General features: G+C 36.4%; 1 protein-coding gene and 1 pseudogene across 5 annotated transcripts in view; one reads left to right on the top strand and one right to left on the bottom strand.

Moving 5' to 3' along the window:
* CDKL5 (cyclin dependent kinase like 5) overlaps positions 1 to 18,343 on the top strand; it is a 182,775-nt gene that overhangs the window by 58,271 nt on the left and 106,161 nt on the right. For all 5 annotated transcript variants that reach the window (XM_033849400.2, XM_033849397.2, XM_073799430.1 and 2 more), the window contains one exon: positions 1,596 to 1,630. In XM_033849400.2, coding sequence (XP_033705291.1) covers positions 1,596 to 1,630 — 35 coding nt within the window. The remainder of the gene's footprint in view (positions 1 to 1,595; positions 1,631 to 18,343) is intronic.
* LOC101335622 (actin-related protein 2/3 complex subunit 1A pseudogene) lies at positions 13,161 to 14,156 on the bottom strand (annotated as a pseudogene).

Genomic DNA, 18,343 nt, shown 5'->3' with positions numbered 1-18,343 from the left:
GATCCTTCTTCCTTCACCAGTCAACTCCTTTTCCTGTTTTTCATTGATATTAACTATGTAGATAAAATTCATTTTCAATGTGTTATCTACTATTAATTTTATAATACCTGCTTTCTTTATTATTTTTATTTTTGTTTTTTCAAAAGTATTATAGAGACATGCCATAAAGCTACTTGATGGAGAAGGTCAGCTCCTTGGGTGTAACAGGATTGGAATGTTCCAGATTCTGGGCCTAAGATTTTCTGGATCATAGCCTTGTTTTTCATAGTATACCCATAGGTGATAATCTTCTCAGGGATCGGCTTAGATTAACTAAAACTACCAGACTGTTATATAAATCAGAATATGTCAGTTTTAAATTGTAGTCAGAACCATCATTGCTATATGTTTATTTTTCTTTGTAAACTACCTCATATGCTTTTCTGACTATGAAATACATATATATTAAGGTAATTAAAAACTGTCAAGCAAGCTCTATGTCCCTGCAGCCTAAGCAGTGCATTTTTACCCCACAGAAAAACTAGCATGGGCAGTTAAATGAGGATTGGATGATTGCCTGGTGATTGTGGAGTTGAGTTGGATGGCTGTAATGGCTGGGTTCATCCTAACTGTGATAATAAGATTCATCCATCTCTATCGGGTGAGGGAGACTTATTCTGGCTCTCCAGGCTCTGTTGGAGACACATTTCCTAATGTCATCTCCCTGAAGTCCTCTTCTCAGAGATGAACACGGGCTTTGCCTGTCTGTAAATGTCAATCATTTCTACAAACGTCAGTTATCATATATTATATTTTGATTCTCCTAATTAGCTATTTTCACATTATAACTTTTGCCTCAATTTCCTTGCTGTCAACTCTGTGTTTTGCCTCTAAGGAAGCAGCTTACTGGCTAGTTAATAGTATAAGTAACCCCAAAGCTAGTGATGTATCTCATTTGAAATATATCAAAGAAAGTGGGAGTGCTTGGCTATAAATGGCCAGAGATCCTTGGACCCCTCTGCTGGTGCCTTTGATTTTAATATTTATGGCAAAAATGTAGCAACTCCTACTAGTTATTGATTGGAATGCTGAGGTGAGGCCTGTACTATTTTGCCAGTCAGGGAAAACATTCCAGTATCTTAGAAGAGAATTTAAATGTCTCCTAGGACAGCGAACATATTTGGTAGGCTCCATGCTTGAGCCTACCTTTGTGAAACCATTAACTCTTAAAGTTTGAGTTCTCTAGAATCTTTTGAGGTGATTTTAATTTACTCTTAAAGTTGTTATGTCCAAATCTTGTCTCTAGAAATTTTTAAACTTAAGTTTAAAAAAGAAAAGTGAAATTTTCTTTAAAAAGAGAAGCATTTAAGAATATGCACTTGTTGGGGAAATGGGTTGCTTATACTCTTGGTTTATAAAAAATGTATAATAAATATTCATGCTCTCTTTGTATATGGCTCATTGCATTATCACTGCAGAATATTATCGTTTTAGGAATCATTATTATACCATATATTGATAACCAATGTAAATATAATAGAACTTTGATTCTACAGTCTCCAAGAGCTGTAATTTGTATACGTGCCCCTAATTGTTTACTTCTTTTTTTATTATAGGAGCCTATGGAGTTGTACTTAAATGCAGACACAAGGCAAGTACATAATTTTTAAAAAGAAAATATCTATATATGTTTAACTGTTTTGAAACTAATGTAGTGTTCTGTGCATGTGGGCATATAATTAAAACTGGCTATGATGGTGATGATGCTTAATAAAGGAGAATTAATATGGGAACCCTGAAAAAAGAGACTTCTTTGGGTAAGCTTTATCATGATTAAGTAGTTAGTTCTTTACAGTCATGTGCTCTTTTTTTCAACTGACCTATGTGTAGGTGAAAAGCTGCCTAATGGGGAGAGAGAAAAGATGGTAGAGAAGAAATCAAAGTAGTGACAGATTTAATTTATGTTCAAGTACTTAAGAGCAAGGAGGAGTTTCATGTCAATATTTTTCTTGTAGACCCAATAACTTAAACTGCTTATTGGGTCAGAATCCAGATTTTGAAGGGTAGTGTATAGGTGTTTGGTTATGAAATAGGGCTTGGGGTAATAGTGTATGATTATGACTGTTAGCTGTGGTTGATCACCCTTGAACAGCCTTGAAATGAATCTTATATATATAGATTATTTGACTATGATTAATAATCACCAGTTATTCAGGGAGATTATTTCAAGTTTCCATAGGTGTTGCTCAGTGTTGAGCATGTTTTACTCAGAGACTACCGTTAAGATGGCAAGTGTTGAAGCTGTAACAATTTCAAACATTAGGTTAAATATTTTTCTATTATGGTATACCTAGTTTGAATATTAGTATCTGGCCTCATACTATTTTGTGTATAATTTGTTAAGACCAAGGTTTAAAGATTTTTGGGATATTTTATAATGATATAATTTATATCTGAGATGAGCTTAGCAATTTAGCCGAAGCCATTTAATTTAAACTCTCAATCTGTCAATCTGTCATAATATATGTATGTGTGTGTGTGTATATACACACACACACAAAGATGATATAATTTTTATGTTTGCTTTTTCTTTCCCATTGTACAAAATATTACTTACATTTTGAATTTAAGGCTTCATGACAGTTGATGTATTTTGGGTTTTACATCACAAATCTCTTTAATTCAAAGAATTTTCTATTATTCTTGAAATTGGGTGTTTGAGTTATTTTATGTTGATAATAGTTATCTGAAGATCTCTGCCAGTAAATCCTAAAAAAATGGTTTGAATACTGTTGGCTGTTGATTCAGGATGACTAAGAATTTAAAATAATAAATTAAATGTAATCAAAATAAATTTAGCACCTTAAATTCCTAATTAAGAAATATCACTGCAGTTTGAAATTAAACAAATAGAAAGCTCTCTAGTGAAGTACTGTGCTTTTAAGGAGGTGCCTTGAGTTAAAATAAATTTAGGAAGCTTTAAAAAAGTAAAATTCTTGGGTAGATACTACTCAGGGGAAATAGGTTGTTAGTGTCCAAATTAAATTTGACTCTTTAATGAACATAATACTCCTTTTTGTACTATGGCTCTATTGATACAACATAGCAAATGGAAGCTTCAGTTCTTAGTCTTAATCCTTGAATTTTAAAACCCAGGGATTTCTGATATATAATGACAAATCTTCCAACAGTATTTTCTCTCAGTCGTTGTCACACTTCTTCCCGTGACCTTTTCCCCTATACTTTCTTTTTTTTAATTAAAAAAATTTTTAAAATTTTTTAATAGATCTTTATTGGAGTATAATTGCTTCACGATACTGTGTTAGTTTCCGTTGCACAACAAAGAGAATCAGCCATATGCATGACCTTATCTAAGCTCTCCTGCCTTTTATGTACAAATAAAGTTTATTAGTTGAATATATTGTTTTTATCTTTCCATATATCTGGTTTACTCATTTGTTAAAACATGCTTGTTAACTGTACCTCATTCTCATAATACACACTATTAGTGCCAGCAAGATGGGCTCAGAGTGAAAGTGGACGAGAACAGGCCTCTCTGCTCTTGGGAAACCGACTCTAACCGTGAACTCTGATTCTTAGTGGCCATGTGCAAGGCATTTTGAGTTACAAGGATGAATAAACCATAGTTTTCTTGCCCTTATATGTCTTATGGTCTGTCTGAATAGATAGAAGAATAGATAAAAAATAACCTGTGAGATTGCTGCAAATGGGATTGCATCTAAAAAAAATACCTCTTTTTTACTGCCCTTCACTAAATGAGGGCCCTACAGACCACCTGTCTGAGTATCGTTGCTTTTTCCTTTCATGTACCTAAAAAGATAGCACTGGATGGAAAATTTGAAGCATAAATTAGTACCTAACTCAGAGTAATATAAAATTCTTTCTAGAATTTGCAACTGTTTAGTCATTAGACTTCTTACAGTATACCCTGTTTTCAGCTAGCATCAGACCTTCAGATCTTTACCCCACTGTCCAAAAATAGAGAATTTGATGCTTCTGATAAGATTTACCCGTTAGGATCAAACGAATGGATAACTATGAAATCTCATAGTCAAAAATGGATATAATCCTCCCTTTTGTGCTTATTATGTGTAAAGTGATCATGCCCATATATTTTGCATACCTTTTAGATTTTTAATAAAATGCTTATAAAAATGTATAAATCAGGTCTCTTGTGATTACTTACACAGGTATGTGATCACATGCATAAATTTGATCTGTTTCTGAGAATGTTGGCTATGATTGTATATATAACTAAATAATTCCTAGCATATGGTGTATTTGAATAAGTATGAAAGAAAGTCACTGTTTTAATCTGTGTCCTGTTGCAAGAAATTTAGAGGTCATGTTTATAAACAGATATATCTTGTCTTTTGTGAACATAATATGATGTTGGGCTATTCCAGACCAAAGATCATACTCCTTAATTTACTGAAATAAATGCTGCCCAATTAAAAAAGAAAAATGTAACTGTACTTTCTTTTTGACAACTTCTGTTTATTGTTATATATACATATTGGCATGTATATGAACACTCTTAGCAGTGACTATTAAACTCTTTATGGAGCTTTATGATTACTCGCACTTGGAAGAAGTTCTGGCTTGGACCTTTGCCCTGTAAATATGCATTGCTGATCTTCTTTTTCTTTACGTGTCTGCTTTGAAGTGCCTGTGAGAGGGGAGGCATGTTTTACAGTACACTTTTCTTCCCAGAAACCCAAAAAGGTCATCCTCACAACAAAGTAGGGAGAATGGAATGGAGTTGAAATAGGGAGATGCGATTAGAACTTGAGGCAAGAGAGAGGATAGAGAGAGGTTGGAGATTGATGCTAATTGAGCCTAGGACAGTGAAGTGCTGATTCATGTAGTTCCTTTCCTATGGCTGGGGTTGACTTACGAGAAGTGTTTGTTTGTTTTGAAGTAGTAGGTAACGAATGCTCTTGAATAGCTAGTTATACAAAGCTGTGAACAATCCAGTACTGGGGTACAGCTGTAAGTATTGAATAAATGATAAACTTGACTTAAATTACAGAACCAAAAAGGAAGGACACTGTAGAGAGCTTTTGCACAGTGGTGGGTCCCTGTGGAGGGATTAAAGATGATCCCAAGGATTTGTGGTAAACTGGAAAAGCATTGGTATCATTTATCTGACTGGGAAACTTGTAAAGGATGTATAAGTTTGGAGGGAGAGATAATGAGTTTGGCTTTCATAATAAAGAATAAAATGTCAACAGAATACCAAACCTGATATTAGTAAATACCATATATTGAGCATCTACCATATATGGTAGATAGGCACTCTATTTGATGTTTTACATTTAATCCCCACAATCCCCACTCTCATCCTTATTTTACATATGAGGAAACTGAGTCAGAGAGAGGCTATGTAACAGGGCCAAGGTTATGCAGCTGATAAGTGGCGAAACCAGGCTTTGATCTGACTCCAGAAATGGCTACCTTGAACCTGAGATGGAAGTGTGAAATGATATGAACCTTCCAAGAGGGAGTACAGAGCAGAGTGAAAGACGTGTTTAAAATGATCATACTGAAAGGAGAGGGAGTAGACCTCTTGAAAGCAAGGAAGAAAGATTTTTTTTTAAATGGTATTCACCAATAGTGTTAAAAATCCATAAAAAAGATCCATAATGATAAGGATTGAGGGGTGAGAAAATCCATTTCATTTAAGAATGCCATTTATTAATGACTTCTTTAAGTCAAATGATACATTAATGCCAAATTGCAAGAGGGTAAGGAGAGAGTGGATAGAGAAGATCTGGATTGTGTCATTTTTCTCTTTTGAGAGTTGTAGGAAGAGTAGATTTGATTAAATATTTTCTAGGTAGGAATACCCATATTTTCCCCTACTAAAAGGCATTCTTTGGATGTTTGTTATTACTTAATATTCACAAATTTGTCTTTTGTTATAAGCCTTCATTTTTAGCAAGCAATATGCATTTTGGATTAATGATTCCATTTTTCTTTTTCAGATTAATTTTATTTTTTCACCAAAAAGCTGAATGATGATTTGGTTACTTTTTTTTAATCAAACTATTTTGAGAAGATGCTTGAGGAAAAGTCAATGAACCATTATCAATTTAACAGATTATTTATAGTTGCCATCTAAAACCATATAGTTATTTTCTACTAGACCAAAATAAACTTATTTTTTCAGGTTGTTGCCCACATTAAATAAAACAGATGTTTTTCTTTAATTTTTAGTTTTAGGTTTTACATGTTATTAGAGTTTTTAAAACTTAAAAAAGATGTCAACAATGAGAAACAGAATATATGGGATATTATTTACTTTGTCATTTTATTCCTCCTTATTTAAATAAAAATAAGATGTGGTTTCTTGCTTTTGTGTGCAAAATTCCTAGCGTTTGAAGAAGATTATAGCGAGGCTTGGGGTTTTTCATAAAGATTGTAAGAAGCTGGAAGTATTTCAGTATTAATTGATTATTTTATCATAATCTTTTTTTAAGTAATTGCACTGTCTGAAATTATGTGAATTTACTGCAGGTTATGAAGATTAATGAGATATCAATATTAAACTGGACTTCAGGTCAGGAACAAAGATAGTAGGAATCATTAATGGGGGAAAACATCTGCCTCTTCTTACAGAGGCACTCATGTAGAACCATTACTTCTGTGTGGTTTCCTCTCTTGACCGGGTTTTTGTTTCTGATCCAATTGACTGTAGAACAGTCTCTGGAACACGACAGAAGTCTCACCAAAATCATACTTCTTTGTACTATAATATTTTGTATTTCCAATTCTGCTAGTCTGTTGATATAGGAAAAACTACCCATGTTTCTGTTGTCTTGTTATCAGTAAAAGAAACAATGGCTCAGGTGTCAATTTCCAGTTGAATCTGACTTCTTCGGGGAACCAGAAGAATCTGGGGCTTTTGCAGGCTTCCTGGTTGCCTTTATCCTCATCGTCCTAATCTGGATTTTTTTGTTTGTTTGTTTTTTAGTAAATGAGATAAGGGAATGGTCAAATTAGAACTAGCCCCACTACTAGCTCTGCATGCATTGTCTACATAGAAGACTTTACCTCATTTGTCCTTCTTATAGTGACTCAGTACCCCCCCCCCCGACTCCACAGCCCCCCAGTCTAGAGGACGAGTTGGCTGGAGCACTAGATGGACTTTAAAGTCCCCTTTTCTGCCGATCATAAAACATAATTATTTCCTTCTTTAAGAGAACATTCTTGGGACTTCCCTGGTGGTCCCGTGGTTAAGACTCTGCTCCCAATGCAGGGGGCCCGGGTTCAATCCCTGATCCGGGAACTAGGTCCCACATGCCTGCACACCACAACTAAGACCCGGAGCAGTCAAATAAATAAATTAATAAATATTAAAAAAAGAGAGAGAGAGAGAGAACATTCTTTCTACATCTTCTTAAGATGAGTAATTTCATTAGTCTTTGATAAATGTCTCTGCTTAAGGGATTTAACTAGTTCTTTAATGTGACTTTAAAACTTCAGGAACCAAAAATGAGTGTGAATCATTTTTCTAGACAGCCTGAAATATATATTCACTGGAAATATAAGAAAAAGAACTGATCAACAAATGCCCGTATAGTGGACACTTTTAAATAGTTAAGCATAACTCTTTATCAGTTGTTGAAATCAGTAACTGGAAAGTAGTACGTGGGGATCTATTTTTATATAAAAAGGAACCCACCCATGAAATACCACTAGAAGCTATAGTTCATATTCTGCAGTGCTTTTGAGCTTTACTATTTCTTTTTTTTTTAATTTATTTTTATTTTATTTTTTTTTTGGCTGTGTTTGGTCTTTGTTGCTGTGCACGAGCTTTCTCTAGTTGCAGCAAGCAGGGGCTACTCTTTGTTGCAGCACGCGGGCTTCTCATTGCGGTGGCTTCTCGTTGCGGAGCACAGGCTCTAGGCGCACAGACTTCAGTAGTTGTGGCTCATGGGCTCAGTAGTTGTGGCTCACAGGCTCTAGAGTGCAGGCTCAGTAGTTGTGACGCACGGGCTTAGTTGCTCCATGGCATGTGGGATCTTCCTGGACCAGGACTCGAACTCGTGTCCCCTGCATTGGCAGGCAGAATCTTAACCACTGTGCCACCAGTGAAGCCCACTATTTCTTAATTTAAAGGTTTGTTTCCTATGTTAAAGCATTTTAATTAAAAAAATCAAATTAAAATTTTTTTCTACCTCCTGTACTTAAAGCACTGTGTTCTAGGCATGGTATTACAAAGTAAAATTCAACCAAATATTTGTTTAAGAAAAATCTATTGAGTGCCTGTGGGCCAAATCTGGCCCGCCACTTATTTTATGGAACATAGCCATACTCGTTCATTTACGTATTTTCTATGGATGCTTTTGCGCTAAAATGACAGAGTTAAGTAGTTGCAACAGAGACCGTATGACATACAAAGCCTAAAATACAGTGTTTATTTTGTGGCCCTTCCTAAACAGAAAAAGTTTGCTGACTTCTAATGCTGAGCAGCCCTAACTAGGAGAATACAGTGGAAACAGCATAGTGGCCTCAGTGGACCAACAATCTCAGTTTCTGTTTGTCTCTTTGCCCTTGGTGCTCTTGGAGTCTGAGGAATAGAATTAATAAAGTGTGGAACTTCCACTGAAAATTACTTTTCCCTTGAGCTGGGCTTGGGTAAATCTTTTGGCTGCCTAAGTAGGAAATTTTATATTGGTTACCTCGTTCATGATCAGCTGTCAGAACGGAGAAGTGGACTTTGCTAGGAACTGGGCATAGAGAGACACATACAATCTATTCACCCTGACTGTGTTCCATCACTGGCCTGAATAGCTCTCTTTTCATCCAAAATGAATACAGAGAAGAAAACAGTCTCCACTGAGACTATGAAAGATTACTTGAGTTCAAGAGAAGGACATTCGCACAAATATGAAGAGTTAAATTCTTTGGAAACAAAAAAACTTGAGATAGCTTCCTAATATAATTCAAGTGGCCATAAATGAGAAATTAAGTTAAGAAGCAATAGTAATAATCTCTGTTTCAAGTACCTCTTAACTTCCAGGCATTGTGCTATGCTAGGTGCTTTTTTTTTTTTTAATATAAATTATTTATTTATTTGTTTTTGGCTGCGTTGGGCCTTTGTTGCTGTGAGCAGGGGGCTACTCTTCATTGAGGTGTGCGGGCTTCTTGTTGCAGAGCACAGGCTCTAGGTGTGCAGGCTTCAGTAGTTGTGGCTCGTGGGCTCTAGAGCGCAGGCTCAGTAGTTGTGGCACATGGGCTTAGTTGCTCCACGGCATGTGGGATCTTCCCGGACCAGGGATCGAATGCGTGTCCCCCTGCATTGGCAGGCGGATTCTTAACCACTGTGCCACCAGGGAAGTCCTATGCCAGGTGCTTTATTTTCATTACTCTTTAGATCCTCATAGCAACTATAAAAGTTAGAAAGAATTACCTTCCTTTAACATGAGGGAAACTGATGCTCAAATATAATAGGTTAATTTCCTGAAGGCCATACAGGTTAGTAGGTGGTAGAGCCAGGAAGTAAGCCTCATAGGCCCATCTTCTTTTTTTGTTTTTTAATCGATGAATAGTTGATTTACAATGTTGTGACCTTTTTTAAAAAAAAATTGAGGTAAAATTCACATAATGTAAAACCAACCATTTTAAAGTGTACAATTCAGTAGCATTTAGTACATTCACAATATTGTACAATCACTACCTCTGTCAAGTTCCAAAACACTTTTATCACCCCAAAAGAAAACCCCATACCCATTAAGTACTCACTCCTTGTTTCTCCCTCTCTCTATCCCTGGCAAACACCAATCTGATTTTTCTATAGATTTACCTATTCTGGATATTTCATGTAAATAGAATCATATACAATTTGTGACCATTTGAGTTTGACTTCTTTCACTTGGTGTAATGTTTTTGAGGTTCATCCATGTAGCCTGTATCATTACTTCATTCCTTTTTTTATGACTGAGTCATATTCTGTTGTATGGACATATCACATTTTGTTTATCCATTTATCTGTGGATGGACATTTGGGTTGTTTTCACCTTTTGATTATCGTGAATAGTGTTGCTGTGAACATTTGTGGTCAAGTTTTGTTTGAGTCCCTGTTTTCAGTTCTTTTGGGGTATACGGCAAGAAGTGGAAATACTAGCTAGGTATATGGTAATTCTGTGTTTAATTTTTTTGAGGAACCACAGAACTGTTTTCCTCAGTGACTGCAGCACTTTACATTCTTGTCAGCACTGTACAAAGGTTCCAATTTCTCCACATCCTCGCCAACACTTGTTTCCTTATTTTTTTTTATTGTAGCCATCCTAGTTGATGTAAAATGGTATCATTTTGTGGTTTTGATTTGCATGACACTAATGATTAGTGATGTTGGACATCTTTTCATGTGCTCTTGGCTATTTGTATGTCTTTGGAGAAATGTCTAGTCAAGTCCTTTGCCCATTTTTTGATTAGGTTATTTCAACCATTTGTTGAAAGGACTTCTTTCTCCATTGGATTGCCTCCGCTTCTTTATCAAAGATCAGCTGTGTTTGTGTTGAGTCTAGTTTGGGGTTCTGTGTTCTGTTTCATTGATCTGTGTGTCTATTCTTCACCAATATCATACTGTCTTGATTTACTGTAGCTTTGTAGTAAGTCTTAAAGTCAGGTAGTGTCAGTCCTCCAATTTTGTTGTTCTTTCTCAGTATTGTGTTGGCTATTCCAGGTCTTTTGCCTTTCTATTTTATCTTTTAAATCAGTTTGTTGATATCCACAAAATAGCTTGCTAGGATTGGGATCGCATTGAATCTGTAGATCAAGTTGAGAATTGACATCTTAACAATATTGTGTGTTCTAATCAATGACCACAGAATATGTCTCCATTTGATTTTTCTCTCTTTGATTTCTTTCAACAAAGTTATTTAGTTTTTCACATACATATCTTACAATTGTTTTGTTAGCTTTATACCTAAGTACTTTTTTTCTTTTGGTGATAATACAAATGGTATTGTTTTTAATTTTTAAATTCCAGTTGTTCTTTGCTGGTATATAGGAAAGTGATTGACTTTTGTATGTTAGCTTTGTATCCTGTGACCTTGCTAGAATTGCGTATTAGTTCCAGTGTTTTTTGGGGGGTAAGTTCTTTGGGATTTTCTTCATAATCAGTCATGTCATCTGCGAACAAAATAGTTTTACTTCTTCTTTCCCAATCTGTATACCTTTTAATTCCTTTACCTGTCTTGTATTAGTTATGACTTCCAGTACAATGTTTAATACAGATGGTGAGAGAGGACATTCTTGTCTGGTTCCTGAGCTTAGTGGGAAGGCATGCAGTTTCTTACCATTAAATACGATGTTAACTGTAGGTTTCTTGTAGATGTTCTTTATCAAGTTGAGGAAGTTCTCTCTATTTTTAGATTGCTAAGAGTATTTATCACAAATGGGTATTGGGTTTTGTCAAATGCTTTTCTGTATCACTTGGTATGATCATGTGGTGTTTTTACTTTCATCTGTTGATTATGAATTGATTTTAGGATGTTGAACCAGCCTTGCATACCTGGGATAAATCCCATGTAGTCAAGATGTGTATTTCTTTTTATACATTGCTGGATTTGATTTGATAATATTGGTTGAGGATTTCTACATCTGTGTTCATGTAGTTTGCCTTTCTTTAATGTCTTTATCTAGTTTTGGTATTGGTAATACCATACATAATGTGTCCTCATAGAGTAAGCTTTGAAGTGTTTCTCTACTTCTGTTTTCTGGAAGAGATTGTAGAGAATTTCTTCCTTAAATGTTTCATAGAATTCACCAGTGAAACCATCCAGGTATGGGACTTTCTTTCTGGGAAGTTTATTAATTATTGTTTGAGTTTCTTCCATAGATAAAGGCCTATTCAGATTATCTATTATTCCTTGTGTAAATTTTGATAGTTTGTATCTTTTAAGGAATTGGTCCACTTATCTAAGTTATAAAATGTGTAGGCATAGATTTGTTCATAATATTCATTTATTATCCTTTTAATGTCCACGTGATTGGTAATGATGATACTTCTTTCATTTCTGATATTAATAATTTGTGTCTTCGCTCATTTTTTTCTTGGTTATCCTGGCTAGAGGTTTATCAATTTTATCAGTCTTTGCAAAGAACCATCTTTTGTTCCCATTGATTTTTTTCACTACTGAGTTCCTGTTTTCAATTTCATTGATTACTGCTATAGTTTTTATTGTTTTATCCTTTTATCTATTTGCTTTAGTCTTAAGTTGTCCTTCTTTGCCTTATATCCTAAGGTAGAAGCTTAGGTTATTGATTTTAAGTCTGTTTTCTTTTCTAATATATGCATTCAGTGCTATAAACTTTTCTCTAAGCCCTGCTTTTGCTGCATCATACAAATTTTGATTTGTATTTTCATTTTCATTTAGTTCAAAATATTTTAAAAGTCCTCTTTAGATTTCCTCTTTGACCTATGTATTATTTAGAAATGTGTTGTTTAATGGCTAAATATTTTGAGATTTTTCCGTTTATCTTTTTGTTATTGTTTTCTAGTTTAATTCCATTGTGGTGTGAGAAAATACTTTGTATGATTTTTATTCTTTAAAATTTGCTGATTTGTGTTTTGTGGTACAGAATTTGGTCTATCGCGGTGAATATTCCATGTGAGCTTGAGAACATGTATTCTGCTGCTGTTGGATGAAGTATTATGTAAATGGCAGGTAGATTTAGTTGCTTGATAGTGCTATTCAATTCACCTATCTTTATTCTCTTTTTTTTTTTTGCCTACTGAAAGGGGGTGTTGAAGTCTCCAACTGTAATAGTGGATTTGTCTATTTCTCTTTGCAGGTCTGTTGCCTCATATATTTTGTTTTGTTTTTTTGTTCAATATTTTTATTTAATTTTTTAACAGACAATTTACATACCTCCCCCACCCCTTCCTTTAAGTTAGTGTGACAATTTTCCATAATAAACTGCTTAAAGAGAAGCTTTGGTCAAGAATGGAATGAAATAGCAAAAGAAAAAAACAAAAAAAAACACCCCAAATCACTGCTGCTTTTAAAAAACCAACACTTTCACCAATTACACTCAAACAAAACACAGAACAAGGTTTGCGCCTTATGCGTCTTCAGTGTTTCCTGGAGGCTGGCTCTCCTCCCCATCATGCAAATGGTGGAGTTGCTTGGTGCAGCCTATCTGGCCTCATGCTGGATCTGGGAGGCTCGCTCAGCTTCACATTATCCAAAGGCCCTGGATAGAAGACTCTAAGGTCTTGAAATCCCAAATGGTCATGGCTCCGTCAATGCCAGTAGTGCAAAATTTGCGACAATCTTGATTGTCCACCTCATAAATAGACACTTGAGTGATGCTGTTCTGGTGCAGCGTCTCCAGGGCTGTGTTTCGGTCCTTGGTCATGGCCCACTTGTCCGTGTTGTGGAAGTGCTCCATGGCCGACATGTTGCGCTGGATGCTCTCTTTCGGGAGGTCTAGCTTGGAGACGAAGGTCAAGCAGCCACGGTCGTCGTAGTTAAAGAGCATGGGGCAGCAGTCATGGCCAGCAGCCACAACGCTGTTCTCTGAGCCGAACGACACACTCAGGAGGGGCAGGAACTCTGTCTTCAGAGTTGAGACCTGCACGCTTTTTGAGGCATCAACAACAGACACGGTGCCGTCGTGGCTGACCCAGGCCAGGCGGCTCCCGCTGGCAAAGAAGCTGACCCCATTCACCCAGCCGCCAGTGCCACTGCCACCAAACTCTGACATCAGCTGACCAAAAGGCATCTTGCTGCCCCAGGGTGTACTGGCGACCGTGGAGCGAATGGGTTTTTTTATGTGCTTGCTTACCCACCAGTCATTTTCTGACTCGAAGTAACAAACAGAAATGAGTTGTGCTCTGCTGCCTGCAGCAAATTTGTTCTCTCGCGGGGACCACTTGACAAAAGCGGCTGCGCAGTTAATTCTCAGGATCACCAGGGTCGGCTTCCAAACTCCACCTTTCTGACCCCAGACGTAGGCATTGTGGTCAGCCCTACAAGTGACAATGCGGTCACTCTTGGGAGCCCAGTCGATACCTGTGATGTGTCCGTTGTCCTCCTTGAACTCATGAGCTTTCACCCACTGGCTCCCGTTCTTATAGATGTGGACTTCATGGTTACTGGGGCTAAGGGCAATCTGGGTACGATCCCTGTTCCAGGCATGGCACGTGATTAGCTCTAGTAAAAATTGATGCAGGGACATTATTCTTAGTGTTTTCGAAGGATAGACAGCTGGGAGTCGGGGCCATCCAGACGGGCTCGGAGCGTTGAATTCACAGACTCTGGTCAATGGACACCAACAGGCTCTGGCGGACGCGGGTGGAGGACCGAGGCCCAGAGGGAGCCCCTTGTATATTTTGATGCTGTCTTGTGTGGTGCATACATATTAAGGATTGTTATGCCTTCTTGGAGAATGTATCATTTTCTAATGCCCCTCTTTATCCCTGATGATTTTTCTCGTTCTGAAGTCTACTTTGTCTAAAACTGATATAGCTATTCCAGCTTTCTTTTGATTAATATTAACATGGTATATCTTTCTTTATCCCTTTGCTTTGAACCTAGATGTATCTTTATATTTAATGTGCGTTTTTAAAATCTACTCTGACAATCTCTTTTAGTTGGTATATTTAGGCCATTCACATTTAAAGTGAGTATCAATATACTTGGATTAATATGAACCATGTTTGTAACTTTTCTATTTGTTATACTTCTTTTTTTTAAACAATAACAGGTCCCCTTTTTCTTCCTTCCCTGATTTCAGTTGACCATTTTGTATGATTCTGTTTTCTCTCCTGTCTTAGCATATCCATTATATTTCTTTTAAAAAGGGTTTTTAGTTGTTGCTCTGGAGTTTACAGTGTATATTAACAACTTATCATCTAAGTCCACTACCGGATAACTCTACTCTGCTTCTGAGATAGTACAGGTACCTTTCATTTTACTTATCCATTTGCTATAATTAGCAAATACGCTATTACTGTTATTACTTAGAACAGTTATCTATTAAGAATAGGAAAAATAGATTTTATTTTACCTTCATTTATTCCTTCTCCAATGCTCTTTCTTTCTTTGTGTAGACCTGACTTTCTGGCCTATGTCATTTTCTTTCTTTGAAGAACTTTTTAAAACAGTTTTTACTAGGCAGGCCTACTGGTGACAAATTCCCTCAGTTTTTGTTTATCTGAGAAAGTTTTTATTTCTCCTTCACTTTTGAAGGATAATTTCACTGAATACCTTCTAGGTTGGTGTTTTTTTTCCTTTCAACACTAAATATTTCACTTCATGGCTTCTGACAGGAAGTCAAATGTACTTCTTATCCTTGTTCTCTATAAGTAAGGTGTTTTTTTCCCCTCTGGCTTCTTTCATGATTTTCTCTTTGTGTTTGGTTTTCTGTAGTTGGAATACGATATGTTTAGGTGTAGAGTTTTTGGGTATTTATCTTGCTTGGTGTGCTCTGAGCTTCCTGGATGTGTGATTTGGTGTCTGTCATTAATTTTGGAGGATTCTCAGCCATTATTCCTTCAAATATTTTTTCTCTTTTGTCTCATTATTCTTCTGGTATTCCAGTGACACCTTTTGTAATTGTCCCATAGTTCTTGGATATTCTTTTCTCCTTTTTAAAATTCTTTTTTCTGTTTGCATTTTAGTTTGGGAAGTTTCTCTTGACATATCTTTAAGTTCACTGATTCTTTCCTTGGCCATGTCCAGTCTACTGATGAGCCCATTAAAGGTATTATTCATTTTTGTTATGGTGTTTTTTTGTTTGTTTGTTTTGTTTTGCGGTACGCGGGCCTCTCACTGTTGTGGCCTCTCTCGTTGCGGAGCACAGGCTCCGGACGCACAGGCTCAGCGGCCATGGCTCACGGGCCCAGCCGCTCCGCGGCATGTGGGATCTTCCCGGACCGGGGCACGAACCCGTGTTCCCTGTATCAGCAGGTGGACTCTCAACCACTGCGCCACCAGGGAAGCCCTGTTATGGTGTTTTTGAGTTTTAGCATTTCCTTTTAATTCTTCCTTAGAGTTGTATATACTTACATTACCTGTCTGTTCTTGCATGTTGTCTACCTTTTCCATTAGAGTGCTTACCATAGTAATCAGTTGTTTTAAATTCCCTGTCTGAAATTATCACTGGTAATCCCCAAACCTGTGCCATATCTAAGTCTTGTTCTGATGCTTGCTTAATCTCCTCACACTCTGTTTTCCCTTGCCTTTTAGCATACTTTTTAGTGTTTTTTAAAAGCCAGGTAGGATATATTGGATAATAGAAATGGAGGTAAATAGGCCTGTAGTATAAGGTTTCATGTTAATTTGGCTAGGAGCTAGGCTGTGTTTAATGTTTGTTGTAGGTGTAGATGCCAGAGGCTTCTGTTTCCTCTAGTGTCTTTATTTTTAAAATTTTCTCCCCCATTATCTTTGGGTTTCCCTAAGAAGTCCTTTTTAAGTAGAGTCTGTTTCTTGCAACTCTTTCCGTTGTAATCCACTGTTACTGGATTACTGTGGAACCTTGGTGATGTGGTGGTAGAGTGTGGGGAAGGGCAAGTGTTTTATAATCTTAAGACCAAGTCTTAGTCTTTTGGTGGGCCTGAGCCCTGGACTGCAACCTTCAGAAGTATTTCTTAGCCTTCCCCCAACCCCTGCTTCCTTTAGGTGAAACAAGTCTAGAGAAGTCTGTGTTGGCTAATTTCCCCTCTCCCAGGACAGTATAGAAGGCTCTGGTATATTTTCCCTTGGAGTGTTGGCCTTTGCTATGGAGAACCTTCTGGGTTTATTTCAAAACTGTTATTTTTTCCCATGGGTGTATTTCAAAATCATCACTTTTCTCTTCCTCTTACCCAAAAGGGGAGGAGATTGTTCTTGTATCTTCACAGTCAGAACCTGGTGAGGTTCCTGGAGGTAAAGCCATGAGAGTATAGAGGCTCTCCTAAGATCGGGCCCCCAGGAGTTCTTACTCACAAGCCTTTGTCAAAATTACGATTTAAGTTTTCTTACTAGTGTATTAACTCCAGCACCTTCTGCTCCAGGTAAGCTGATCTTGGATGTGATTCTCTGTATTTGCCTGTTTCTCCAGATTTCAAGAGTTCAGTTTGCCCCGTGTCCTCAATTCTCTGATAAGCCTAATAAAAGTTGCTGATTGGCAGTTTGTTCAGGTTTTTTTTGTTGTAAGGACATGAGTGACAATATCCAAGCACCTTATGTGTTGGAGCTGATCCTGAAATCTTATATTTATATTTTTAAATTGGAAATACCTTGTCCAGTTTAAAAATAATGTTCAACAAGAGGCTTTTAACTTGCCTATGAGCCATTTGCTTAGCTAGATCAGTTATTTTCATCCCTTTGAATCTCAGATCTGTATATTTTCAAAGTGCTTAGTAAGAACTTTTTCCAGGCAAAATATTTGAAAATGTTGAGAACTTTCATGTAGTTCTAGAAAATTGCTAATAACTTTATCCTAAAGTAACCAGAATTATCGACCCCCCCCCACCCCTCGCACTGTTTTTTGTTTTATCAGGTACCTTTAACCATGCTAAAGTAGTTTCAGGGATTATTTTCTTTAACCTTCATTTGTTGTTATTTTACCCCACTTGTTTTTGAAGAAGTAACTCAATTTTTAAAGGCACTTTGAAATCTCTGGAGACTAAGCATTGGTTAAATTTGAAAAACTAATGAGAATAAATGCCCAACTCTTATGCTGCAAATGGTCTCTTTTCGATCAACCTTGATGAATGTATTAATCATAAACTATACATCTTGGTGATTTTAGCTTAATAGGATTACTTTCAGAATCTGTGTGATAGAGGACAGTTTGGCTAAAATGTGTTATTTAAGCAACTGAGAAAGCACTGTGTGTACTTTTAAGCCTTATAATTTGATTACTTGCTAAAAAATTGCATTTTGGGAGGCTTCAGTTCTTATCCTTGGAGAACAGTTGTAACCAACTTTGGGTAGTTGAGGCATTGTAAATTGTATTAACCTTGCCTCCCCTTTTTAGGTTTCATTTTAAGTTTTATTTTTCTTACTGAATCTACTGTGAGGAACAGCCATTAAACCAAGAAACAAATAAGCTGTATGGTATTTAAGATTGCTTATTAGTAGGCAAATTCATATTATTTTTACTTTAAGAAATATTTTCCTCTTTTAATTTTCCTGATTGTTTAAAATGAATACCTTTGGGAATTAAATTTTTTAAAGTGGGAGAATTAAAATATAAATATTATGAATGTTATCTTAATATACTAAATAAAGTTTGTTTTAAAAATGATGAGTCAGTGCTGTATTGAGATAATTTGGTTGAAAATAATTATTTTTGCCATGTAATAATCAGGTAGCTGTGGTCCTCCGTTTTAAAGTAA

This window comes from Tursiops truncatus, chromosome X (genome assembly GCF_011762595.2).
Source record: "Tursiops truncatus isolate mTurTru1 chromosome X, mTurTru1.mat.Y, whole genome shotgun sequence".
NCBI classification, from domain to species: Eukaryota; Metazoa; Chordata; class Mammalia; order Artiodactyla; family Delphinidae; genus Tursiops; species Tursiops truncatus.
Note: the sequence above shows the minus strand (reverse complement) of the source record. Positions and strands in the feature narration are given on the sequence as shown.